The sequence below is a fragment of the Leptonychotes weddellii genome, chromosome 4 (genome assembly GCF_054177405.1).
Source record: "Leptonychotes weddellii isolate Sample4059 chromosome 4, ASM5417740v2, whole genome shotgun sequence".
NCBI lineage: Eukaryota > Metazoa > Chordata > Mammalia > Carnivora > Phocidae > Leptonychotes > Leptonychotes weddellii.
Genome location: NC_138372.1, coordinates 21,736,631 through 21,763,159, shown reverse-complemented (window position 1 = coordinate 21,763,159; position 26,529 = coordinate 21,736,631). Strand labels below are relative to the sequence as shown.

General features: G+C 48.6%; 2 protein-coding genes across 3 annotated transcripts in view; one reads left to right on the top strand and one right to left on the bottom strand.

Annotated features, from left to right (window-relative positions):
• The first annotated feature begins 5,954 nt into the window (after positions 1-5,954).
• On the top strand, positions 5,955-13,253 carry FABP3 (fatty acid binding protein 3). The gene is made up of 4 exons (XM_006747217.3): positions 5,955-6,110; positions 9,411-9,583; positions 11,491-11,592; positions 12,956-13,253. Exons 1-4 carry the CDS (start codon positions 6,038-6,040, stop codon positions 13,007-13,009), a joined length of 402 nt encoding a protein of 133 aa, XP_006747280.1. The 5' UTR covers positions 5,955-6,037; the 3' UTR covers positions 13,010-13,253.
• Positions 13,254-13,984: 731 nt separating this feature from the next.
• ZCCHC17 (zinc finger CCHC-type containing 17) overlaps positions 13,985-26,529 on the bottom strand; it is a 60,600-nt gene continuing 48,055 nt past the window's right edge. For both annotated transcript variants that reach the window (XM_006747213.3, XM_081817935.1), the window contains one exon: positions 13,985-14,890. In XM_006747213.3, coding sequence (XP_006747276.1) covers positions 14,729-14,890 — 162 coding nt within the window. In that variant the 3' untranslated portion in view covers positions 13,985-14,728. The remainder of the gene's footprint in view (positions 14,891-26,529) is intronic.

Here is a 26,529-nt window from a genome sequence, read left to right as displayed (position 1 = left end):
CACCCAGTTCTTCCTTCCTTTTCCTATCTAGCGTCTTTGTTTACTACAGAGCCCACAGATGCTGCCCCCCACTGGCCCCAGCCAACCCCAAGATCCCAGGTCCAAAAAAAAAAAAAAAAGCAAAAAGCCAAAGCCGGGCTGACAGCCTTGACTGTGTACCTGCTTTCTGAAACACACCTGGCCCCAGACTCCCGAGTCCAAGATCCATTCTCTGCCAGGCCCCCTGCCAGGGCTTGCCAACCAGCTCTCCTCACCTAAGGACACACAGTGGTCAGCTCTCCACACCACCCAGGCTCATCAGGTCTCCTGGAGCTGCCTGCATCTTTCCAGAATCTTGAGCAAGCTGTTCCTGAATAAAGTGAACTCTGGGGAGTGACCATTGAACCATCTGTTTGGTGCCAGGTCACATGGTACATGAACACACCCACACCTCAGGGTGGTGTGCGGTGCTGTTTTATGAGCATTAGGTTTCCCTGTCTAATTATACTTTAATCTAACATTATTTGTAGTTTTGCAGAGGCAAATTTTTCATTTGATAGAGGAGCGGTGGGGAAGTAGCCAGGGGCAGTCCCAAGTCTGGGATCTGGTTTGATTACTTCCTGGGAATGGAGCTGTCCCTAAAGCGAGGGGCACCTAGCTGGCTGGCTCAGTTGGTAGAGCATGCAACTCTTGATTTTGGGGTTGTGAGTTCAAGCCCCACATTGGGGGTAGAGCTTACTTAAAAAAAAAATAATAATAATTTTAAAATAAATAAAGAGAGCTCCAGTTGAGATTCTGGCTACATCTATGTGCCCAGAAGGGCAGTTCTCAGCTGGGAGCACTTGGAGCCACACCACCCACTGGAGATGACCCAGTCTCATGACCCTCAGGGATGGAATGAAAAAGAGGATACAAGACAGGATACTTCGGCAGGAGACAAGTTAAGAGTCATAGGAAAGGCGGGCCAGGGACAGAATTTTCAACAGAGAACACTGAAGAGGACAGGTGGTTTCCTTTGCTCTGGAGAGACTGTCCACTCCCCAGATCCGTGCAAGGCCCTGTACTAGGCTCTCTGGACATGGCAGATGGCCACACCAACTGGGTCCCGGCCCTTGCAGGGCTTCCGGTGTAATAGGAAAGGCAGACTCAGAGCTGAGTGGACCACATGAAAGCAGGGTCAGGGCTCTGATAGGGAGCATGGGGCTTCTTAAGCTGAAGCGTGAGTAGGAGTAACTAAAGGAGTAGCAGCTAGGGAGGAAGAGGACTCTAGGCGAACACAAGACACAAACATGGCACCCGCCTGAGATACAAAAGGGCAGAGCGCCTGCAGGGTGGAGGGCTCGCAGAGGCAGGCGGGGTGGGGGCCAGAGCCTGGGGGCTGTGGAGGGTCAGGTGGCTCCTTGGAAGGAGGCTGAGAAGAAAAACAATTAACCTTTGTACTGCATTCCCAAGCTTATCCTACCTTATCTTCCTAGAGTCCTTGGGAGGCCGGCTGGGTGGGAATTGTGATGTGCTTTTTTCTCAGATAAAGAAATACAGACCCAGAGAGATGGTGACTTGCCCAAGGTCACACTGCTGGTCTATAAGTAAGGCGCAGGATGGGAAGCCAAGTGAGTCTCACCCCAGAGCCCCTAAAGCTAGAGAGGAGATAGATTCACTCACTCACTCATTCACTCATTCATCTGTTCGTTCAATATTCCATATACTCATTCACTCATTCATTCAATAATCCATATACTCAGTCATCCATCATTCATTCAATATTTATTCATTAACTCCTACTATCTGCCAGCCACTATTCTTGGAACAGGATTTCAGTAACATTCGACTAATGAAACAGACGGAGCAAGGCGGAAGAGTTGGCCTTTACTCTGCCAGCAGGGAGGAAAGCTGGTTTCTGGGAAAGCAGAGGTGCCTGCCCCACCACTCGCAGCTGGCCCCTCTCCTCCCTGGGCAGAGAGAGCCATTGTTCTCCTTCCAGGGAGCAGGTGCCACAGGCAGAGCTTCTCAGAAGCAAACTGGTGTGGAGTAAACCCTATCTTTTACCATCATTTGTTCCCTTGGCCTCGGAGTAGCTAGAACTCTTGGGGAAAGAGGAAGTGACTTCCTAGTGGCAGAAAGAACACTGCATTCCTGCCACGGTGGCTGCAATCCCCCTACACAGTGAGCTCAGGGAGGGCGGGGGCTGTGGCTCTCCCCTGGGTCCCCACGGAGCCCAGCAGTGTCTGGGCACAGGAGGTGCTCAATTAAGATTGGTAAAATGGATGGATTATTTAAAGAGAGAGAAAGGGAGAGATGTGGAAACTTCTCTGAGGTCTCTATAGGCGCTCAGTGACCTAAGTGAGGAAACAGAGACAGACTTAGATCCTTTGCTATTCGTTCAATGTCTCAAATTACCTTGGCTCATTCAGGTGTATCTCTGGGACAACTGCCCTGGTGAGACCCAGAGGGAGAAAGGAATCACCCTTCATTGAGTATTTGTGTATGTTAGGCTTCCATATGTTACCTCTTTTAATCCTCATGTCAACCCTGAGAGTAGATGGCCTCCCTCCATTTGGGAGGAAAGGAGAGGAAGGGGAAGGGACTGGCTCCTAGTCTCTAGCTAGTAAGTGGCTAGTGAGTATATGGATTATTGAATGAATGAATGAGTATACGAAATATTGAATGAATAAATGAATGAGTGAATGAGTGAGTGAATCTGTCTCCTCTCTAGCTTTAAGGGCTCTGGAGTGAGACTCACTTGGTTTGGGACGTAGAACCAGGCTTCTTTTCAAAGATGCTCCTTCTGAACCCATCATGCACCAGGGGAGGGTGTGGGGGGTGTGGAGGGAAGGGTTAAGAACTTCATTCCATGGCAGAGAGCCGCACCACCCCTACCATCCAAAGAAAAAATTTCCAGATGCAGGTACTGGGGGTGGAGTGTGGTGTGGGCAGGGGCAAAGCCGGGGGGCTCTATGTCCCTGGGTCAGTGGAGGCTCCAGCTCAGCCTCTTTGGCCTCTACCTCCCACATTTCTCCCCATGCCAGCAGCACATCCCCTATTGGAGGCGTCCAGATGGCAGGGAAGGTCCAGGGAAGAGCTGGAGATGCTGAGTAGGCCTCCTTGTGCTCCCCCCCGCCACCCCGCCCCATGGCCCCACGGATCACCCGGTGCCGCTGGCCCCTCTCATTGGCTCTCTCATGGTTACTCAGCTCTCCTCTTCTCCATCTTCCCAGCCTGTGGTTGCCATGGAAACACAGAACAGTGACATCACCACAGGGCGAGGGCTGGGGAGATGCTGCTCTTGGCTCTTGGCAGGGATTGGTCCTGCCGCCTGCCAGATGTATTCACATCTGGATCTGCCAAGGGTGTGAGAGAGAGAGAACGCGCGTGCAAGAGAGAGAGAGGCAGGAAAAGGGAAAGGCTCGAGTTCCCTCCCCTTGCCCCTCGTTCCCCAAAGGCGGTGAGGAGAACAGGGCAAGGAGGAACAGGGTAATGAGAGGGATGAGAAGCTGTGCACACTTGGGAGGGAGAAGAATGAAAGCTCAGTGGAAAGCAGATAGGGTGTGGCTTAGAAGTCAACTTCGGTGACCCAGGTCTGGGCGTGGTGGGGGGATGAGGGTAGGGCAGCAAGGCTAGTGGGTCTGGGCTTTGTCTCCATGCTGCTCCCCGGAGGCAGGGCCCGAGAGAGGGGTCACAAGGACTCTCTAGCAGTGTCCCCCTCAACGCTCCCAAAGATTTTTGTAGTCCCTTTCTCACCATTGCAGCAGGTTCTAATCTTGTCTTGGAAGTAAGAAAACTGAGGATTAGAGAAGGCAAGCAATCTGCTGTGGGGGGCCCAGCAGGTGAGGGGCAGGGCTGAGAGCAGGTCTGAGACCCCTGCACTGTCCGTGGATAAGGGGAACAGTAACAGCAGCAGCAGTGAGCATGAGGTCCACCATGCTCAGCATTTTAAAATGCATTATCTCATTTGATCCCCAAACATACCCCTCTAAGGGGTAAATACTGTCGTTACCTCCATTTTCAAGATGAAACAGAGACTCACAGTGGCTTAAGGGAATCGCCCACAGCCACAAAGTGAGTACCCCAGGGAATCAGAACTGGCCCACAGATCTACCTGCCCACAGCTACCCACCCCAGCCCCAGCTCTCCCCGGCGGCATCGTGAGGACCATGGAGGGAGACAGCTCTGGCCCCTGGGTCTCCAGCTACTCAGTCCTTGAGAGAGGAGGTTCAGCGTCTAAAGGTTGTGACCTTGACTTAGGAACCATCCCACTCTCTCCCCCAACCCTCCCTTGCACCTGCTCGGGCAATGAGGTCACCAGGGCTCCATGCCCAGCCCTAAGGCCTGTCCCTGCAGCTTTGGCAGAAATAGGCCCCTGTCTTCTGTCAAGAGAACCTGCCCCAAAGAACCAGGACCTTGGGCAAGAGAGGGCTCTTCCTCCCTGGCTTCTTCCCAGAAACTCAGAGATAGGTGAGAAACAGAGGCCCAAGAAGGAGGGTCAGTGGGATAATGAGCTGGCAGGACCCCAGGGCTAGTGAGCCTGTGGCTCCTAGATGCACCCCCCCGCAACCGTGGACCTCTGCTGGCTGAGGTTCTCTTGGGCACGACACCCTTACGCAGAGCCTCCTATCTGTTAGGCATTCACTTACCCGTCATTCCTCTGGGAAGTCTACCCTGAGCTGCTAGATCGGGACAGGCCTTCCCTCAGATTCACACTAGTTTTGTGTCTGTCTACCCAAAAGTGAGCGATGTGAGTGTGTGTCTCATGCATGGTTGTCTCTCAAGGCCTGGCAAAAAGTAGGTGCTTCAATAATTGTGGATTAAGAAATGAATGGGCTCCTCCAAGCTTCCGTTTGCTCATCTGTAAAACAGTAGTTATAAAACCTACTTCGTGGACTTTGTTCCGCAAGTTCAATGCGAAAATGTACTTAAAGTCGTCAGCAAGAAATAAATACCAATACAAGGTGATCTTACTATTAAAAGCGCTTTGAAAAGCGTCAACCACAGGGGAGGTCTTTCAAGGAGGTGAGTGACATTCCGTGAAAGTGCAAGCTGCTTGCAGGTATGCAGAGGTCAGAGAAGGGCGGCAGGTGGGGAGTCGCCCCGGGGCCTGGAAGAGCTGGCTGGAGGGCCAGAATTTCTGAAGGAGGGGAAGAGGGAAATGACCTGATGAAATACTCCGAGCCCGGCGTAGAGGTCAGAGGAGCCCGAAGCGTTGGCAAGGTGGACGGGGAGGGGCACTGCAGGCGGAAAGGCGAGCGCAGGAGACATTCCACAGGGAGGGGCGAGCACGTGCGGGGCGGGAAGGGCACGGCGGGATGGGTCACGCTCTCGCCCCACGCAGGCGGAGGGCACAGGGGTAGCTCAGCTGCCCACGGTGCCCCTGGTGACTATTCCGGTCACCGGCAAGCGGGGAGTGGCGGGAGAGCTCGGCTTCCAAGGCCACCTAGACCAGACTTGCAATCTGGGCTCCAGTGAACCCTCGCCTTATTTCCTGCGACCTTGTAAGTTCCCCGCTGAGCCTTGGACTCCTCACCTGCAGAATGAGGACCAATGCCTGCGCCACGAAGAGTCAGCCACAGCTTTCCCGGCGTGGGCATCAGCCCAAGGGCGTTTCCTTTCTCCTTGTCTTTCATCTCTGCTCTAACCCCAAGCTCGGGGATACACTGGGGGACGAAGGTGTCGGTGGCGCGCGCCCCACCTCGCGGGCACCGTGCCCCCAGTTGCTTCCTTCTCAGATGGCGAAGAGCGCCTTGAGGCCAGGGAAGGGAGCATGCTGGTCCTGCCAGCGCGGCGCAGGGACTCGGAGGCCGGGCCCCCGCGCTGACGCAGGCGAGCTCGGTGCCTCTGGCTGCCCCCTCCCCCTCGGCGGGTCGCGGGGGAGGGGGCAGCCAGCTCGGGGCTGGTGAGCGCCAGCCCGAGGCTTCCTATTTCGGGAGCTGGGGGTGTGGGCCACGCCTCACCACGTGATACAAGGGCTATTTAAAGCGGCAGCGCGGGCTGGGAACCGTGGGTCCCAGAGTCCTTGCACGCCAGTTCTGTCGCCTCTGCTTTCTTCGCCTAGCCCAGCCTCACCATGGTGGACGCCTTCGTGGGCACCTGGAAGCTAGTGGACAGCAAGAATTTCGATGACTACATGAAGTCAATTGGTGAGCGCGTCTCGGGGATACTGGGCTGGAGAGGGCCTGGCCGCGTGCGCAGCCCTGCACAGCGTTCGGGCCCTGGCTAGTACCCCGTACGGCTACTGCATCCCTCTTGCTCAAGGTGGGGGAGCAAGGGGACGCGGAGAAGGTGGCAGCCTGGGCTAGGGCACGCGAGGCCTGTTGGAAGGGGGCTTTCTGGTCTGAACCTGGCTAGGATTCCCAGGTAGGGAGGCGCAAGGAGGCAAGATGTGCAGGTCGATGTTGGGGCACGGTCGATGCTGGGGCACGGAGGCGCTTTCGAGGAAGAGGGGTATACATAGTATCTGGAGAGAGGTGGGTTTGTGTAAAAAGGGAGCATCCATTGCAGAAGGTGGGAGGCTAGCTGGAGGAGGAAAAAAGCAGGAACATGGGTGGTTTAGGGATTGGAAAGTGTGAATACAGAAAGGGAATGGGGCGGATGGGGAGTGTACTATGGCATAAAGAAGCAGAAACTCCTAGGAGGAGGGAGATGGGAAGAGAGGGGAACAGCCGGGGAATGAGATATGAGAAGGTGAGATAGGGGCCCCGCACAGTTAGCAACGACCCCTGCCCCTCCGTGTTGAACTAGAGAAAGGATGGTTGCCGGAGGATGCCCTTTCACCATGCAGTCTCTGACGTCGTCCTGCAGTGGTGTGTAACCGGGCTTTAATCACTGTCAGTAAGCCTAGTAGTAGGGCGGGGTGGGAGGACCCATCACTTGCTGGTTCAGCCACTTGTTGGGGAGCCGTCTGGTGGAGAAAACCACTAGACTTCCCAGGTGCAGCAGGGTCCTGGTGCAAGGCCAAGATCTGCTAAAGGGTTCTTCCATTCCAACAATGGGGAAGAATAAAGATTCGAGTCCTTATACCTGAGGTCCTTGGAGATCCCCCATGCCTTGCCTAGTTTGACAGATGGGGAGACTGAGACCCAGAGAGAGTAGAAACTAGTCAGATCAATCCCACAGCAGAGCTAATATGAAAACCTAGATTTCTAGATGTGTAACCCAGAATAGTTTCCACTATGGACCTTGGGGGTGGGAGTGGTAGGAACTGCTTAGCTAATGATTGACCTCAGCCCTTCCCTCCTACTACGGGCTTAGATGGAGAAGGTGGATACCCTTTCTCTTAAATCCCCTGCTATGAGATTATCCCAGCCTCCCAGGCTGAGACAGGGAAACCAGAATATTGTTCATAGCTGAGCTACGTTCCATGCCTTCCTACCAGGGAAGGGGGGCTGATTCTGGCAGGTACCCAAATAAGGGGTGGGGGACCCATCTCTCCCCTCTATTCCTAACCCTTTCCTGAAATAGGGACAAGTGTTGGCTCTTGAGGTCAAAGCTCTTATGCCCCACCATAGTATGCTGGGTACTATGCCCACTGACTCCAGGAAAGTAGCCACTCTTGGAGCAGTGGGCCCTGGGCAGCTGTTGGGAAGTTGGGATGCCCAGAGTTAGCCCCTCCCCCCAAGCCTCCCATAGCTGACATTCCAACTGAAGACCTGTGTCCCTGAAGTGAGCTGCAACATCCTTACCACACTTGTTCCCTTATTTTGCCCCAAATAAGGGGCAGATTTGGGCTACAGGGCTGAGAATGTATCATCCTGCTTTTCTCCATACACAGATGGAAAGGATGAGAGGTCCACAGGGGAGAAAAGACCATCCTCAGCTCTCTCTGTAAATAGCTTCCACTTCATTTTTAAGTAGAACCCAGCTCTTTCTGAGCCTCCAAAATCATCAGCCCCATTTTTGGTCTGTTTCTCTTGGCTCAGTCCCTCACTCACCCCACAGTGGTTTCCTTTCTCAAACACACCACACCTCTGGGTAGGTCCTAAGCAAACAGAGCTCCTTGCATGGTGACAAGACCCTGCTCTCTTCTGGGGAGTGGGATCAGCCTGACTCACAGGGGCTAAGGCCAGGTCCCTTACTGACCGGGCAGGGCAGAAGCTGCCCTCACCCCTCTAGTTTTAGACCAAGGGTCCTCAGGGGGCAGACAGACCCAGCCTAGTTAGTACCAGTGAGCACAGGCACACCTGGTGGCCTCGGCGCGGGAGGAAGTACACGCCGGGAGAATGGCCCAGGAGGAAGAGTGAACAAGTTTTGGAGCCTAGATTCGTATCCAGGTCTATCACTCACTCTTTGACTTTGGGCAAGTCACTTCTCTCCAAGCCTAATTTGTAAAGTGAGGATAATAAGCCCTACTGTTCAGGGCTGTTAGGTGTTAGGAGCATTAAGTGAAACAACCTGAACAGGCCACACCTCACTTCCAGCAAGTGCAGTGTCGGCTGGCACACCACCTCCCCACACTAGGCTGTTCCCGCCTCGCCTCTGCCCTGCAAGACAGCTCACCACTGCTGCTGCGGGCAGAAGGGCAGGCCGTCGTGATGGGAGGTTGGAGGCTGTAACCTGAGGGTTAAGGCTTTGCTGGAGTTCTTTGTTTCACACTCTTGCAGGACACTCAGGGAGGCTTTGCCCAGCACCCAGGGAAGCCGTGCTTTGGTCAGTCGGGGAGTACCCATAGGGCCTCAGACCAGGAGCCAGGAGACCTGGATTGGAGTCCTGACTGCACTAGCACTCAGGCCTCTCCTAAATCTGTACACTGGGACACACACTCCCTTCTGCCTACCTCCTACCTAGGTCATGGAGAAGGGGGTTTGAAAATATCTTGCTGCCATACAGAGGGGACAGGTGCACCAGTGGGTTTCAGGGCAAAAACTTCCAAAGGTGGGAAACGCCTGTCCCTCAGGCTTTGGAAGGCGAAGTCCACATTTCTCTTCTTTCCTCAGCCTGTGGCTGGAAAGCTGCTCAGGTGCCCTGGGAGGGAGCCCTGTGCTCCAGCCTTGGGAGACAGTACAGCTGAACAGTTCCAGGAGCTCTTCAGTCAAACGGTTCTGCGTTCCAATTCCAGACCTGTGAGCCTGGGCCTGAACCCTCAGTTTTTGCATCTGTGAAGTAGAGATAATAGCATCATGGCCTGCAGGGAGAATGAAGGGCTGAATGAGATAAGACACGTTCAGTTCTTACTACACAGAAAGTAGCTTGTTCTAACCTCAGATCTGCCACGACTTGCTGTGGCATGCCTGTCCCTTAAACTTCCCATCTGCCCAGTGAAATCAAGTGTCTCTTCGCTGCACAGAGCTAACAAGAAAACAATTTAAAAAACAGCCAGTCTCTGAAAGTTCTCATACTCCTCTTCGCTCTGCCCCACATCCGGGCCTGAGGGTTGTTCACTGAGGTCCTCGTACCCTGTCTTTCCACTCTACTCATGCTAATAACCTTCCCCCTGCCCTCAGGTGTGGGTTTTACTACCAGGCAGGTGGCCAATGTGACCAAGCCTACCACAGTCATCGAAGTGAATGGGGACACTATCATCATAAAAACACACAGCACCTTCAAGAACACAGAGATCAGCTTCAAGCTAGGGGTGGAGTTCGATGAGACAACAGCAGATGACAGGAAGGTCAAGGTGAGTCATATAAGGGGGTCTGGGGATTACGAGACCTTTGAGACTTGGCACCCTATTATCGTACCCTGAGGGGCAGGTGATGTGGGGGGATTGAAATGAAAAAGGTGCATAAAGCCTGTGCAGTATGGGGATGTCCCAGGTGCTATGCTAGGAGCACGCTAGCCCTGTCCTCATGCTTTCCTCCCTGCCTCCTAGGGGACTATCTGGTGCCTCTGGGAGTGGGCAACACAGAGTCAGGATGTTCTTCTGACCTCAGTGTCGATTCCAGCTCCAGCTGGGTGATGTTGTGCATGGCATTTAAGAGCTCTGGGTTTCTTTCCAATCCATAGACGGGAGAGTTATGTGGCCATGGCTGCGACCTCAAGTACTTTAGGAACAATGCCCAGGAGAATTCAGAGCTCTTCCCTGAGTGAGTAGGTCATGCTGGCCTCCAGCAGCAAAGGAGGCAGCTAGAGACAAGAGGTGGAGACCTACTCAGATGCTTCCTTTTCTCCAGCTTCCACCTCCCAGGCTTGGCCAGTGAGCCTGAGGAACTATTTCCAATTCTATCAGCCCGCAGGCAGGAAAAGCTATGTTCTGGATAGGGCATCGTCTAAGGTGTGTTTGTACGTCTTCTCACCAAGCCTTAGCCCCTCTCCTCCCAAGGAGGGAAGGGACATCTACCTCCAGTCTCAGGGCTTGTCACCCTGTGGTGGCTCTGTGTTTGCTACTTGCCTCAGGCCTCCTAGCCCCTGGGCCAGGCATGGCAGAGACAGAACTAAGGGACTTTGACCGCTAAAGACGGTCCCTATAGCAGTATCCTCCAGCAGACCCTATCAGTTTGCCCCTGAGCTGTTTCTGCTTCCTCACAACTGCCCCAGGACAGACAGGATAGGGTCTGGTCTCCTTGTGGAGGAAACTGGCAGCAGAGCTGGGTTGGTGCCCAAAGATGTCATCCTACCTTAGAGACAGGTGGCTGCCATATCACATGTGTCTGCCTCCTTGACTAGACCACCTTTTTAAGGGACAAGAACCCTAATTAAACAGTAGAGCTCTGGGATGCCTAAGCTAAAAATAATCTGAGTGGGCAAAAAGCTTGGGGGATGGGCATGAAGAGTAAAGTGGTAGCAAGGATGCACACCCATTCCTCATGCTGCCCCAAACATAAACACAGCCTTCTCACATTCTCCTACTCAACCCTGCTCAGCCAGGGTCCCCTAGCCTGACCTAGAGCCCCCAAATTCCTAAAGAAAAAAGATCCGGGAGAGCTGCCAAATGAGAACCAGCTGATGCAGGCTGGCAGAGCCCAGAAGACTGAGTGGGCATCTGACCAGGGCTTTGGAACACTCCAAGGGCACCCGGTCCCTGGACCTGGCAGTTGCTGTCTACTTGTCAGCTGAAGGGGTCACATGATGTGGACCAAGAAGAGGTAGGACTACAAAGTGGGAAGCCTCATTTTCCAATACCTTCCATCCCCAAGGTCTGTTAGACATTATGTGTGATCACCACTAGGCTGGAGAGTCTGAGGACTCCTCCTCCTCAATATTCCCCAGGGATGTAGGATGGTACATGCCCCTATCTCTTAGGGGCGGTAGGGCTGTGGGTATCATGTAGAGGATAGGATAAGTGCCCATTCTGAAGGCTAGTGGCACTTCTCAGAGCCAGGCTGTCTGGCTCACCATACCGCCTGCCTCTCCCTACTTGCCTAACACCTGAAGGCCCCAGCCAGGCAATCATGGAGTAGAGGCTAGAGGTAAATGAGACAGCCTGCGGGGCGAGGTTGGAAGTAGGCCACCTGAGCTCTGGTCCTGGCACCATCATTAGTTTGGGGCAGAGGCGGTGTCCTCTGTGGCCCCAATGACCGGACACCATCTTGTCCCTCAATCCTGGCTCAGATCACAGCTCAGGCCTCTACCCTCTTTCCACAGTCCACCGTGATGCTGCATGGAGGCAAACTTGTCCACGTGCAGAAGTGGGAAGGGCAAGAGACAACACTTGTGCGGGAGCTAGTTGATGGGAAACTCATCCTGGTAAGACAACTTTGGAGCCTCACCCAGTTGGTTCCCATTACTGGCCCTTCAGTCGAGCCTGTTGTGAAAGCCAGGGTCTTCCCCTGGGATCAGTGGAGGGTAGAGGCAGGGCTGGGGTGGTATTAGGTGGGAATTTTCTGTGTGGTAGCTTTGGCCTCACAGGCCTGGTTTCAAATCTCAGCTTACAGGCTACATGACTTCAGACAAGTAACCTTCCAACTCCCACTGTGAAATGGGCATTACCACCACCAACCTTATGGGCTGCTAGGGGGGCAGGAGACCGTGATGCAGAGCACCGAGCATCATAGAGGCGAGGGAGAGGGCTGCCACAGGTGGTGCTTCACAGCCTTAGTCTCTTCCTCTGTGTTGCCACCTTGCCCCACCCCGGGAGAGGTGGAAAGCAGGGCCAAACTGGATCCTAGGCTCCTAATCCCCTCTCCTCCCTGGGACTGCGCTGCCACCTAGAAAGCCTCTGGGCAGGAACAGGCTGGTGATGGTGGGGCAACGACAGTCCAGCCCCACTGCCTCTCAGTGTCTAGCATGCCGGACCTACTGCACTACCTGACAGCCTGGGTAGGAAGGGACAACCAGGCTGGCACATCAGTCTGTTTAGGGACTTGGGGGCTTCACTAGAAGAATGTAGCCATGACTGAACAGCCCCAGATCCAGGGCAGAGGTAGCAACCCCTGTGGTCTCTGTCTCCTAACTCTGTAGGACCTCAGGTTTTCACCCCAGCGTCTCACTGTAGACCTTCTTGGGTCACTGTACCCTGCTCCCTGTATTCTTGCACCACCATGAGCAGGGGTCCGTGCAGAGTTAAGAATGAGGTGTCTAGCTTTGGTGGGCATGTGAACTGCAGGACCAGATACTCACTGAGCAGCGGGACTCTGGAGAGGCCATGGGCCTGGCTCCACAATGCCAGACTAGACAGATGATAGCTCAAGCCTCTGGCTCCGGCACCAGCCTAAGTCAGGGAAGGATGGAGAGCTGGTAGCCTAGGACAGCCCTTCCCCAAGAGTCTCTGGACACTCTTGTTCACCTATTTGTCTACGACGTGCCATGTACCATCTTAGGCACTAGAGGAATGGTGCGAGGGAGAGAGACAGACAGCCTGGGATGCTGACCAAGTCACTTCCCCTCTCACAGCTCATTTTCTCACAACTCTAACAGAGGAATTAAGTGCCTAACTAAATGAAAAGCTTGGTGTAAGTATTAGAAAAAAATACATGTAAAGTACCTGGCACATAGTAGGGGGTCAGTAAATGAAGACTACTGGGATAGAGAGGCTTTCCCCATCGGAATGGAGACTGCCCCGGTACCTTCGGTGCCCTCACCCCTAATCTGGCTCTGTCTTTCCTTCCAGACACTTACCCATGGAAGTACAGTTTGCACTCGTACTTATGAGAAAGAGGCATGACCTGCCCACTCCTTCACTGTCTGCTCCTCTGCCAGTCAGCTAGCCCTGGACTCAGCACCGGATTGCCTCATTTTGTCCTCCAGCATTTTATATAAATCCACCTTGGTTGGGTTGGGGAAATTTCTTCTGGGGTCAGGTGGCACCAGCCTGGGTCCACTTCCGGCTCCCATTGTGTTATGTTTGTTTTTTTAACTGCATCCAAAGGGTGCTCTAAGGTCAATAAAGCAGAGCCAAGGTCACCAAATTGCCTTTTTGCCTTTGGTGACATGACTCTGGGAGTCTCGGTTTCCCTGTGTGTCGGACAGCGGGCAGAAACGACTGCCTGAAGGTCACTCAGAGGCAGCCCTGGACGAGAGACTGAAACAGACAGTCTCAGGGGCAGCGGTAGCTGGTCACCTGACACGCTCAGTAATAAAACAGCTGTTCCTACACCTCGCCTCTACACTGCTCCTCCACACGGCCACAGGAGCTAGTCCAACGTGGAATAATCAATCAGTGGCAGGGCTTCCCCAGGTTCGGCTACTAAACTGTCACCTCAGGCCCATCCTGCACTGCAGGCCCTTGGGTTTGGAAAGCTGCTCTTTGTGGGATGCTGTGGTCTGTCTTTCCAGAATGTAGGCTCAGGACACAGGATGCAGGCTTGTGCCTTGGTGGTGGGAACCAATGCCCACTGGCCAAGATGACTGCTAAGCTCCCGCCTATGCCTGGCCCATTCATGGTTACAAATTCTACTGGTTCTCTAATCAGCTCTGGGGTAAGAGATCATCTAATCATTACAGAAGAGAGGGCTTATAAGTGATCTCCTAAGAAGGCCGTGACCTGTTGGTGTCTCTGGCTCTGTACCTCAGCTGGGCCTCTCTCCAAGGTCTGAGGTAATATATTAAATGTTTTTCTGTCAACTAATGCAGACTCAGTGATTGCAAGTCTGTAAATTACCCAGGAAGAGGGATTATAGCAATAAGAACATTCAGCAAGTTTAAAACCAAACACACTTCCATTTAGTGCCAGGAATTTAAGCAGAGACCTGAAGTGAAACCAACTGACTCACACAGTAGTAAATACAAAGTAAAGCAATGATCTTGGCTTGAGCTATCTGGTTCAGTGGTCTGGCAGAATGTCACACACAAGCTCAGTCACTGCAAACAATGGTTTTCTGGCTGTCACTTGTAGCACAGTGGAATCATGTTAGGGGGAATGGAAAAAGTGAGCACCACTTCTTACCATGTTCTCCCTCATCCTGCCCGTCTCCCTCGGCCCCTGTGTTGGACGCCACAGGGATCGCTCACCAATCAGCCCAGGGCAGACCCAACAGGGAAGGCCCATCCCTGTTCTCCAACTACAGCCAGACTTGCCTCCACAGCAGGACCTGTGGCTGCAGCCTGGACTCCTGTGCAGGAATCTGGCTCTGGCAGTGGCAGCTGGAGAGGGTAATAGGACCTCCTGCCGAATGAAGGAAGTTGTGTGAATGAATGGGTGAGCTGCAGGGGTCACTTGCAAAGGGACCAGGAATGATAAGTTAACAACTCATTCAGGCAGATGCTTTGACATCTAACTCCCAAACCTGCCTGCTGCATTAGGGGAAGCCATCTCCCGTGGGTGAGAAGTCAGTGGGGTGGGAGGCCATACTCGCACTACTGAGTCTTTCAGGAAGCCAGGGCTTCAAGACACAAGGCCCCTGGTTCCTCCTTCTCTCAACCACCCCCTCTACTCTTTCCACTCTCACTCCTTGTGCTTCTTCTTGTGCTTCTTCTTCTTCTTCTTCTTCTTTGCTGCCTTGCTGTCTTTTGATGTGTGCCTTGCCCTCTTGCCTGTGTCACTCTCAGAGTCTGAGCTGTCAGAGTCAGACGACTTCCTGTCTCTATGTTTTTTTTTCTTCTTTTCCTGAAAAGAAAATTTAAAAGCAATGTTGCATGTGTACATTTGCTTTAAAGTATCATGACATATAATCAATAGGGGACCATTTAATAAATTATAAAGCATTAATTAAAAAGAATAAGTTAAGGGGCGCCTGGGTGGCTCAGTCGTTAAGCGTCTGCCTTCGGCTCAGGTCATGGTCCCAGGGTCCTGGGATTGAGCCCCGTGTCGGGCTTCCTGCTCCACGGGAAGCCTGCATCTCCCTCTCCCACTCCCCCTGCTTGTGTTCCTTCTCTCACTGTCTCTGTCAAATAAATAAATAAAAATCTTAAAAAAAAAAAAAAAAAAGAATAAGTCTTCAAGTAATAACAAGACAAAATGCCCCAAATGGGTGAAAGGACCAAGTCATAATATAGTATGTATTCTAGATTCTGGGGTGCTGACCATACTGTATAATGTGTGCATATAATATATACGCAATATATATATACACATGTGTATAATATATATATACACGTTCTGTATATAGTGCGTATAATATATATATTGTGTATATTAAATATATGTATTTATATATGTGTATATATAATCTATATACACATATAATGCGTATAACATATATATACACCTTCTGTATAATATATATATACAGAAAACAATGGAAAGGACACAAACTGGCAACATGTTACCTCAGGAATGAATGAATGGGGGAAAGAATGCAGTCTTTTACTTTTTACTTCATATAATTCTGTCCAGTTAGATTAAAAAAAAAAATAAAACCCAAGCATCCTTACTTTTATTTTTAAAAAGCACAGGATATTAAAGGTGAAAGGAGTCCTGAGAGGTCACCCAGTCTACCTGAAGACAGTGCCTCACATGCCCGAGGTCACAGAATAAGGGGGTGAGAGCTCCAGGACCCTGGACTCCTGCTCTGGTTTCTAGCAGAGGCCGCTGCCAGGGAAAACTGCTGCCATCAATTAGCACGGCTCCAGCTGCTGCCCTTGGTATGTATCAACTCCAACACAACAACCTTGTAAGATTAAAATGATAAGGAGAAGAGCCCAGAAAGAACTTTCTCCAAGCTATAACCACCACACCGTGCTGCCAAAGTAGTAACACAAACTCACACAAAAGATGGGCAGCAGATTTCCTAGGCTTCTGTGTGGGGCTTCAAGCAGTTTTTAAGCAACGCATAACCTTTTCCTTGAATTTCAAATGTTTATACTGCCTCCTCAGTAAGGTTTCTAAGAAGGAGAGATTAAGGGAGAAGAACGAGACGGCGTTGAAGAGGCACGGCTGCTGCCTCCCCATACAGGCTCCCAACCAGCACGCCGGAGCTGTTGGCTGGCCTGAGTGCTACGCCAGGTCTTAGGAGCGGGCCGTGAGAAAGAAGGGACAGAACACCGAACCAGGCGTTAGACCCAGACTAGAGTTCTGGCTCTGCCACCTCCGATCACTGTTCTGTAACTTAGGGGGAGTCACTCTATCTCGTGAGGCATACTCCCCTCGCATGTAAAATGGAGATGAGAAGAGCACGTATGCCGCATGTCCCTGGTGAGGATGTAAGGAGGCAGCATCTGCGGCTCCAGAAGCTGAAAGCCGCTTGCCCCGGGTCACACGGGCAGGGCTGGGGTTTGCACGCAGACTGGATGACTGGAAATCTCCTGAGCTTTCCTCTGAAGCACATGGCCAGCCCCTCCTCTACAGATCAGTGGCAGGCCTCGTGGTACAGTGGTCAGCGCCAACGATTTTGGAAGAAGACAGAATAAAGTTCAAATTCCAGCTGCCACTTAATAGCTGTGTAACTTGGAACAGAGACTTAACTTTTTTGAACCTCAGTTTTCTTTTCAGTAAACTGGAAATAATAAATACTTACTTCAAAAGATGCTATGAGGATTAAACAAGATAAATACTAATTACCAGGCACTAAGCGCCAGGCACTCTGCAATAGCTACAAGTATTATTCTGTCATTTCAGAGAACTCCCAGAATGTTCTGACAGTCTAGCCATGTGTCCACAGCAGGTGAGTCAAAGTTTTGAGAGATTAGACCAAAATTCTTTCTTGAAGTCTCCAGTGGAGTAGGGAGAGGGGAACAAAGCTTCCCAGACCCCTATTACCAAGCAGTAGGAACCATGGCTGGGGGCAGGTGAGAGCTGGCAAACAGCTGGTTTGGCTTAAGGTGCTGCACCTTCCGGATGACAAGATCATGGAAGCCCATCACAGGATATAAGGGCTGGGGAGCCTCACCAGGTTCTGCCCCTGAGGTAGGGCAGGGTCCTGGGAAAGTGAGGAAGCACACATGGAGTCTGGCGCCCCTCCCCTCCAAGCCTGGCCCGGCCTGGATAAATAAATGAGGTAGGAGAGTAGGAATACCTTTTGACGTCCAAATAGCACTTTAGTTCATCAAGCTTTCTGCATCCTTTATCTTATAATAATAATCTGGGAAGGCCAAAATTCAGGAATTATTATTCCCATTCTACAGATAAGGAAACTATAACTCAGAGAAGTAAAGTGAGGTAACCAAGGCTCAGGTGACAAGAACAGTGTGCTTTCTAACTCAGAGTCTGGCATTATTTCACTTTCCTCCCTCTCAAAGATGCAGGCTCAAGAGGAGGAAAGAGGAAAAGAAGTCACAGGCTGTAACGTGGACTCCAGCTAGAATAAGGAGGGGGCGGGGGGATGGCCTTCTAGATCTCAATCTCTGAACAAAGAAAATCTAGTCCTCCAGCAGGTGGCGTCGATCGCTTCAGCGGTTGGGAGTTGTGGGGCATGGGGGGGGGGGCAAGAATATGGAGTACCAGAGGTGACACTAGCTTCTGGACCCTTGACTTCATTCAAGGGGGAAGTAGAGCAGAAGATAAAGGGTAAAAAAATGACCCTGGGCGTGAGCCGCTGGCAGACGTGCCAGAAGGGGCATGGGAAAGAAGCCACGGCTCAGAACTGCTCTGCAGGAAAAGCCCATGTCCGGTGATAGCACCGCATCAGCAGCAGCCCAGCATGAGAAAAACAAAAACTGGGAAAGGGGAATAACAGCAGCTAACATTTATTAAGTACCTAATTTTCCAGATGCTGAGCTGGGCACTTTGCACACATACCTCGTCTACCCTTCACAACAATCTATTCGGTGGGCATAATTACCCCTGTATTTTCAGGAAAGAAAACAGTAAGTTCAGAGAGGCTGACTGAGACGAAGTGACTTGCCCACGTGGTAGAACCTGGATCTGACTCAAGCTGGGTCCCAAAGTGGATGTTCCTTTTAGCCCTGTCTGTATTACAGGCAGCACCTAACAGCACCTCCCAACCAAAAGGCACTGATTTTGGCCCAAAATCAATCAAGCAAGCATTTATGCTTTATTCTTAAGAATTACTCTTGAGAAATGATTGATTCTCAAACTGAGATATTCACTGGGGTAAACTTTCGGGAAGTAAGATAAGAGTGTAATGCCTGGATAGAATTTACCTATGATGCACCAGTTAGTTTACCGTAGCTTGGAAAGGGTAAGATCAGAAGAAAAAGGTTTATCAATTAACTCACAAATATGTATTTAATTTTACTACCTACAAAGCACTTTAGAGAGCCATAGTTGCATACAGTGTTGCTTAGGAGATAAGGAGAACACACCAATTTTTAAGAGAATTCAGAGTATCTACTACGCCACTGAGTAGTGGAGCCTGGCACCTTTCCTCCAAACCTGAGCCAACCTCATCAAACCAGGAAAAGAGTAACTACTTGTAACTATATAGTACATTCATTCAACAAATATTTATTGAGTACCTCTTAAGAGCCAGGAGCATCTATTCATCTCTCTTAAAATAGTTGAGTGAGGTCAGAAATCAGGGATAATGAGCCTTCAAGAAACAAATTATCTAATCAAAGATAAAAACCAATTAAGATACTAGGGAGTCCATGGCAGTAATGTAAGAGAAGTACAAAAACCATGCCAGTAACACACAAGGGGAAAATCCATCATGTCTGAGGAATCTGAGGCTGGCTTCATGAAAGATACGTAAGGTGTTATGCTTCTGAAGCATGAATATGGTCTTGGCCGGTGGAATGGTGGTGGTAGTGCTGATGGAAGAAGGGAAGTCTAGTCACTGCAGGTACAGTAGCAAACAAAACAGGTAGAGTCCCTATCTTCATGGCACTTTCACTCTAATGTGACAAGTGAGGTTAAAGAACAGTTGTGTGTGGGAAGGAATTGGTCAGAGAAGATGCTGGGATTTTGAAGAATCTTCAAGGAACTCAGACTTTATTCCATAGAAGGGGAATCATGCAAGGCTTTTGAGCAGACTACCCTGGACAACTCTGTGTTCTATCAGAACAGGCCCAGGACTGGCAACCTCTCTCTCTCAGACAGGCACCTGAAGAGTTCTCTGGACAAGAGGACAAAGCCAGCACTGCAGCCAAGGGATGACATTCCTAGATCTGTTCTTCTATATATAGTATAGCAGAGAGTAAATACAGGAGCCACATCAGAAGAAGAAAATTATATTCTGGATCAAGTATAGCTAAATTTCACTATAATTAGTAGGCAGCCTGATCCTCAACGCACATGCTTTCTCATAACATAGCACTGATTCAGAAAGATCCATGATGGCAGATGATAAATGAAAGAAAGAAGCCAGCAAAATAGAGACCACAGATTCATGGAAAGATTACCCAGGGCTTCACTACAAAAACCTCTATTCCTATTTTGCCAACCACTTCATATCCAATTTCCATTTCCAACACATAGTTTCCTCTTGTTTTAATTATGCCCAACAAAAATGACTTACAATTTTCAGACACCTGGACAAAAACTGTCATGGTACTGAGTGGGTATATAGGACCAAACCAATGCATATTTGGTATCTGGACAATACGTGCATTCACTACGTGTATGTTCGATAAAAAGAGATAGGGGCCTCAGGGCTACGAGGATCCCATGCTCCTTCCCCTGTTCCCTTCATTATTACCTTCCTGCAGCAACAGGAGTCAGTCTCTGTTACTCTCCCAACTGAGGGCAGGTCTCACTGAGTGAAGGAACCTAAGGAGCTACAGAGAGCAGAACTTCTGGCTGCTGTCTATTCAAAGGTAGCTGGCGCATGCCTATTATGTGCGAGGCATTATGTGGAACAGATGACATCCTTTCTTTATCTTGGGTCATTTCCTGGTTTCCCAACATGCATTAGCACCTTCTCCTTTACATTAGACATTCTCTTCACCAGACTGCAAAAAAAAGTAGGACAATGAAACAGTCTAATAAAGAAGCAGAGATGAGAACCCAATAGCCCATTTCTGACTTTCTGGTTCCAGTTCTGAGTAGCCCAACCACACTTCATTTCCTGTTGCTGGATTTCTATGTGATCCAATAGCCCCCTTGGAGCTGGTGTCTGTCCTTTGCCCCCAGAAATACCTTGGTGCTCATCTTTCTCCTTATGCTATTAGTTGCATGAGTGGAGGTGTTGTGTATAACCTTTAATTCATGTGACTTACCTATCACACAGGCCTTACACACACTAGGCATTCCTGCTACCCACTAATTTATTTGGCAACATGGACTGCTGAAGGCATTTCCCTTCAGATGAACCTACTCAGTTCCACATGTGGTTCCCAGAGCCAACTAGTGCTGGAACAGGTATCTGAATCTGCCACTCTCACATACCCCAAAACATCCATTTCCAGAAGTTTCCACGGGTAAGGAAACTCAATCTCCTATTGGAATCAAAGATTTAGAAGGTAGACGGCACCTGTCTGGCTCAGTCGGAGGAGCATGCAACTTTTGATCTCAGAGTCATGAGTTTGAGTTTGAGCCCGACATTGGTCTTAGAGATTACTTAAGGAAATAAAAAGGGAAAAAAAAAATTTAGAGGGTAAAAGGAAACAGACAGGAGGCCTAGAATCTTGATTTATGGTTGTGAACAGAAATGGATCCATTGAAAAAAAAAAAAGAAATAGATCAACAGATAACATCAAATGGTCACTAAGGGTAGCTGGCAACAGAGCAAAACTGACCTTAGGAGTCCTGATAAGTCAAGCACCTAACAATGCACAATAGACATGTACGAAGTACTCAATACATATTTGTTGAGTAAATAATTGGAGCACTGTGAATTAATGGTTGAAGTGCAGTATATAAAAAAACACACAGGGTTAGCAATCTGAAGGCCTGGGTTCTTATTTTAACTCTATCTCTGGTAGTTGTGTGGTAGCTTCAGGTGAGATAATTTCTCTTCCTCTCCATTTTCCTAATATGTGAAATGGAACAATTAACACCTACTCTGGTTACTTCACAGAAGTGTAGAAGGATAAAACAAAATAAAAAACATGAAGATATTTTATAAACCATCAGCATTAAACAAATACAAGGCATCAAAGATCATGAAGGGATTAACAATGAGGTGAAAAGACAATGATGCTAGATGAGATCTTGGTAGAAACGAGGGGCGGAGGGGAGATCCAGGGGGAAGTTTTAAATGTTTCAACTCCCTAGAGCACTTTTTAATCAAAGACAACTCATGAGTTAGAAGTTCAAATACACAAAGGTACTTTAGAAAATAATAAGGTCTGATGATTATTACTGCCATGGTTCATCAGACCATTCCTCTACTAAGTGAAGAGCGATGGGGGTAGGATAACAGGTTGACTAAGCAGCTAATAAAGAGCCTCATACCTAGCAGATCCTTAATAATTATTTTGGTGAAATGAAATACATACTTCTTTTTTTTTTTAAGATTTTATTTATTTTTTGACAGAGAGAGACAGTGAGTGAGGGAACACAAGCAGGGGGAGTGGGAGAAGCAGGCCCCCTGCCGAGCAGGGAGCCTGACGAGGGGCTCCATCCCAAGACCCCGGGATCATGACCTGAGCTGAAGGCAGATGCTTAACGACTGAGCCACCCAGGCACCCCTGAAATACATACTTCAAAGCAGCTTTAGAAACAAAGCAATAACTAATTGCACCATATGTATTAAGCAGTGTAAACCAACTTAACCAAAGACCCACAGAAGTGAAATATCCACAGAACTGCTTTAGGAATCTGACAAATATCGTTTACTCACTAAAAGGTTAAGAGAAAGAACAATGCTTGGAACATACAAATAGAATAGCTGTTAAATATCTAGCTCTATTAAAAAGTCAAATTACCTGTTTGCAGACATGATCTTAAATGCAGAAAATCCTAAAGACTCCATAAAACAACTTTTAGAACCGCTAAGTGAATTCAGCAAAGTTGCAGGATACAAAATCAACACCCCCAAATCAGTTGCATTCCTATACACTAACAATGAGCAATCCAAAAAGGAAATAAAGAGAACGATTCCACTGACAATAGCATCAAAAAGAATAAACTTTTTTTTTTTTAAAGATTTTATTTATTTGACAAAGAGAGAGACAGCGAGAGAGGGAACACAAGCAAGGGGAGTGTGAGAGGGAGAAGCAGGCTTCCCGCGGAGCAGGGAGCCCGATGCGGGGCTCGATCCCAGGACTCTGGGATCATGACCTGAGCGGAAGGCAGATGCTTAACGACGGAGCCACCCAGGTGCCCCCCAAAAAGAATAAACTTAACCAAGGAGGCAAAAAGACTTGTACACTGAACACTGCAAAACGCTGCTGGAAGAAATTAAGAATAACACAAATAAATGGAAAAATACCCATGTTCGTGGATTGGGAGACTTAATATGGTTTAGATGCCAATACCACACAAAGCAATCTACAGATCCGATGCAACCCTATCAAAATCCCAGTAACATTTTTTGTAAAAACAAAATAATCCACCCTAAAATTCATCTGGAATCTCAAGGGGCCACAAATAGTCAAAATAATCTTGAAAAAGAAGAACAAAGTTAGGGACTGACCTTTCCTGATTCCAAAACTTACTACAAAGTTAGAGTAATCAAAATAGTGGGGCACGAGCATAAAGACAGATGTACAGACCAATGGAAAAGAGTAGACAGCCAGAACTAAAACCTCACAAATATGGTTAAATGATTTTCAACAATGATGCCAAGACCAGTCAGTAGGGAAAGGACAGTTCTTTTGAAAATCTGGTGCTAGGAAAGCTGAAGATCCACATGCAAAAAAAAATGAAGTTGGAGCCACACCATATACCAAAAAACCCCTCAAAATGGATAAAAGACTTAAGTGTACAAGTTAAAACTATAAAACTCTTAGAAGAAAACAGAGGGGGAAAGCTTCATGACACTGGATTTGACAATGGTTTCTTGAGTATGACACCAAAAACACGGGAAACAAAAGGAAAAAACAGGTAAGTTGGACTTCAACAAGATTAAAATTTTTGTGCATCAAAACACACGATCACAAGAATGTACTTAACACTACCATGAAAAGTCACTTAAAAGTGGCTAACATGGTAAGTTTTAGGTGTGTTTTTTAAAAATGTAAATCTGGAATAAAAACAGGACAGTATCAACAGAGTAAGGCAATTCACAAAATGGAAGAAAATATTTGCAAGAAGTCGCATATCTTTTTTTTTTTTTTTAAAGATTTTATTTATTTATTTGACAGAGAGAGACACAGCAAGAGAGGGAACACAAGCAGGGGGAGTGGGAGAGGGAGAAGCAGACCTCCCACCAAGCAGGGAGCCCAGTGTGGGGGCTCGATCCCAAGACCCCGGGATCATGACCTGAGCCGAAGGCAGACGCTTAACGACTGAGCCACCCAGGCGCCCAAGAAGTCACATATCTAATCAGGGATTGATATCCAGAATATATAACAAACTCCTTGAACCTAGTGTCTACTTACACCCCATCTCTGACCACAAAACCTCTGTTCTTAAGCATCAGCTACTTGTAGCTGACATGCACGGGGCTATGCTGTATGCCACCGCAGTGCTCAGAGTTTTATTTGCATCACTTCATCCTAACAACCTTACGAAGTAGATGCTTATTATTCCCATTTTACCAATAGGGAAACAGATTCAGAGAAGTTAGTAATTAGACTAAGTTCCACAGGGAGGAGGTGGCTGAGCTGAGAGAACCCAGGCAATGTTTCTGACAGCCCAGGTTCGGAAGTACCACTCTCTACTGTCTCCCCAAATCCTTCCACATCCACCTGACATAAACTACAGAGCACTGCAAATAAGAACTACACGACTGTATGGCAAACATGGAAAGATGCTCATGACAAAGTAAAAAAAGCAGAAAACAAAACAGTACATACATTTTTATTGTATCTAGGTAAAACGTGCATCTGAAAACAGCTGGTAGAAAAAACGTGTCCCAACAGTACAGATCCTGGTAAAATAGTGAGGTTATGGGCTGCCTCTCTTTTGTTGTACATTTCAATAATGAGGTTATAAATAGTGGAAACTTCCCTTTTCCCTCTTTAAATCAGTCCTCAGACCTCTATGAAGAAGGCTCTAGAAACACTAGCATGAAAAATAAAGGTATGTTCAAGCCCTGTGTTCAAAAATAAGCAATCCTCTGGGGTTGCCTCTGTGTGGGAGCTGGGCTAAATCCGGCAATGCTGAAGGTTTGCAAAGGCCTCTGGAAGGCAGTGCCTGAAGTAGATAGGGGCTTTTATAAATTTTTATTTCTTTGGTTCATAGGAGAATAGTACCAAACTAAAATAATATCCCCACTGCTCTAAATCAGTGTTTTCCAAGTGCCATTCCTATAATATTGTCACAATTTTCACTCCATGTGTTTACAAACTAATTTTTTACTTAAAATTTTTCTTTTTTAAAAAAAAAAAAGATTTATGCGGGCACCTGGGTGGCTCAGTTGGTTAAGCTACTGCCTTTGGCTCAGGTCATGATCCCAGGGTCCTGGGATCAAGCCCCGCATCGGGCTCCCTGCTCAGCGGGAAATCTGCTTCTCCCTCTCCCACTCCCTCTGCCTGTGTTCCTGCTCTCGCTGTCTCTCTCTCTCTCTCTCTCTGTCAATTAAATAAATAAATAAAATCTTAAAAAAAAAAAGATTTATGTATTTATTTTGAGAGAGAAAGACCACACACAGTGGGGGGGAGGGGCAGAGGGAGAGGGAGAGAGAGAATCTCAAGCAGACTCTCCACTGAGTGAGGAGCCCGACACGGGCTCAATCCCACAACCCTGAGACCATGACCTGAGCCGAAATCAAGAGTCGGACGCTTAACTGACTGAGCCACCCAGGCGCCCCTTAAAATTTTTCTTAAAATTTGATTTCTTTTTACTTTAAGAAGTTTTATTTTGGGGCGCCTGGGTGGCTCAGTCGTTAAGCGTCTGCCTTCGGCTCAGGTCATGGTCCCAGGGTCCTGGAATCGAGCCCCGCATCGGGCTCCCTGCTCCGTGGGAAGCCTGCTTCTCCCTTTCCCACTCCCGCTGCTTGTGTTCCCTCTCTCGCTGTGTCTCTCTCTGTCAAATAAATAAAATCTTTAAAAAAAAAAAAAAAAAAAGTTTTACTTTCAAAAAACAACAAAAAAGTTTTACTTAAAAGGGAAACTTTATAACAACCAGAAATAGAAAGCCTGAATCCCATGCTTTAAGTAGAAGGTAACTATAAAAATAAATATATAAAAAAACCCAAAACAATGCTTTGGCTATATATAATTTACTGCCTGCTAAAAGCAGTAGCTGGTGGGGTTAGACAGTTTGTTCTCACAGGAGGCAGTTTGGATTTTATTTTAAGTACAGTGGAAAATCACTGAAGGATTTTAAATAGGAAAACATGTGGTCTGATTGGATATCTTAACAACCCTCTCTTGGAAATTTTTTTTAAAAATTAGAAAAGACATAGAAGAACTGAACAACATCATTATCTACTTTTACCTAAATGACAATTAGCAAACACTACACCCTAATGGAACCCTGTGTGCTACTGGTAGGAATGTGAAATGACGTAGTCACTGTGAAAGGCAGTACGGTAGTTCCTCAAAAAAAAAAATCATAACAGAATTACCACATAATCCTGCAACTCCAATTCTGGGTATATACCCAAAGGAACTGAAAGCAGGTCTTGAAGAAATATCTGTACTATGTTCATAGCGGCATTATTCACAATAGCCAAAAGGTGGAAGCAACCCAAGGGCCAACAACAAATGAATGGATAAGCAAAATGTAGTGTGTACACGTTACGAAATATTATTCAGTCTTAAAAGGGAAGGAAAATGACTATATGCTATAACATGGATGACCCCTCAGGATAGTTTACTAAGTCAAATAAGCCAGTCATAAAAAGACAAATACTGGGGCGCCTGGGTGGCTCAGTCGGTTAAGCGTCTGCCTTCGGCTCAGGTCATGGTCCCAGGGTCCTGGGATCGAGTCCCACATCGGGCTCCGTGCTGAGCAGGGAGCCAGCTTCTCCCTCTGCCTGCTACTCCCCCTGCTGTGCTTTCTCTCTCTCTCTGACAAATATATTTTTTTTTTTTTTAAAAGAAGACAAATGGGCGCCTGGGTGGCTCAGTTGGTTAAGTGACTGCCTTCAGCTCAGGTCATGATCCTGGAGTCCCTGGATCAAGTCCCGCATCGGGCTCCCTGCTCGGCGGGGAGTCTGCTTCTCCCTCTGACCCTCCCCCCCTCATGTACTCGCTCTCTCTCATTCTCTCTCTCTCAAATAAATAAATAAAATCTTTAAAAAAAAGAAGACAAACACGGTGTTATTCCACTTATAGGAGATACCTAGGTAGTCTGAATCATAGAGACAGAAAGTCATGTGGAACTGTCTAAAATTGCTGGATGTGGGCGCCTGG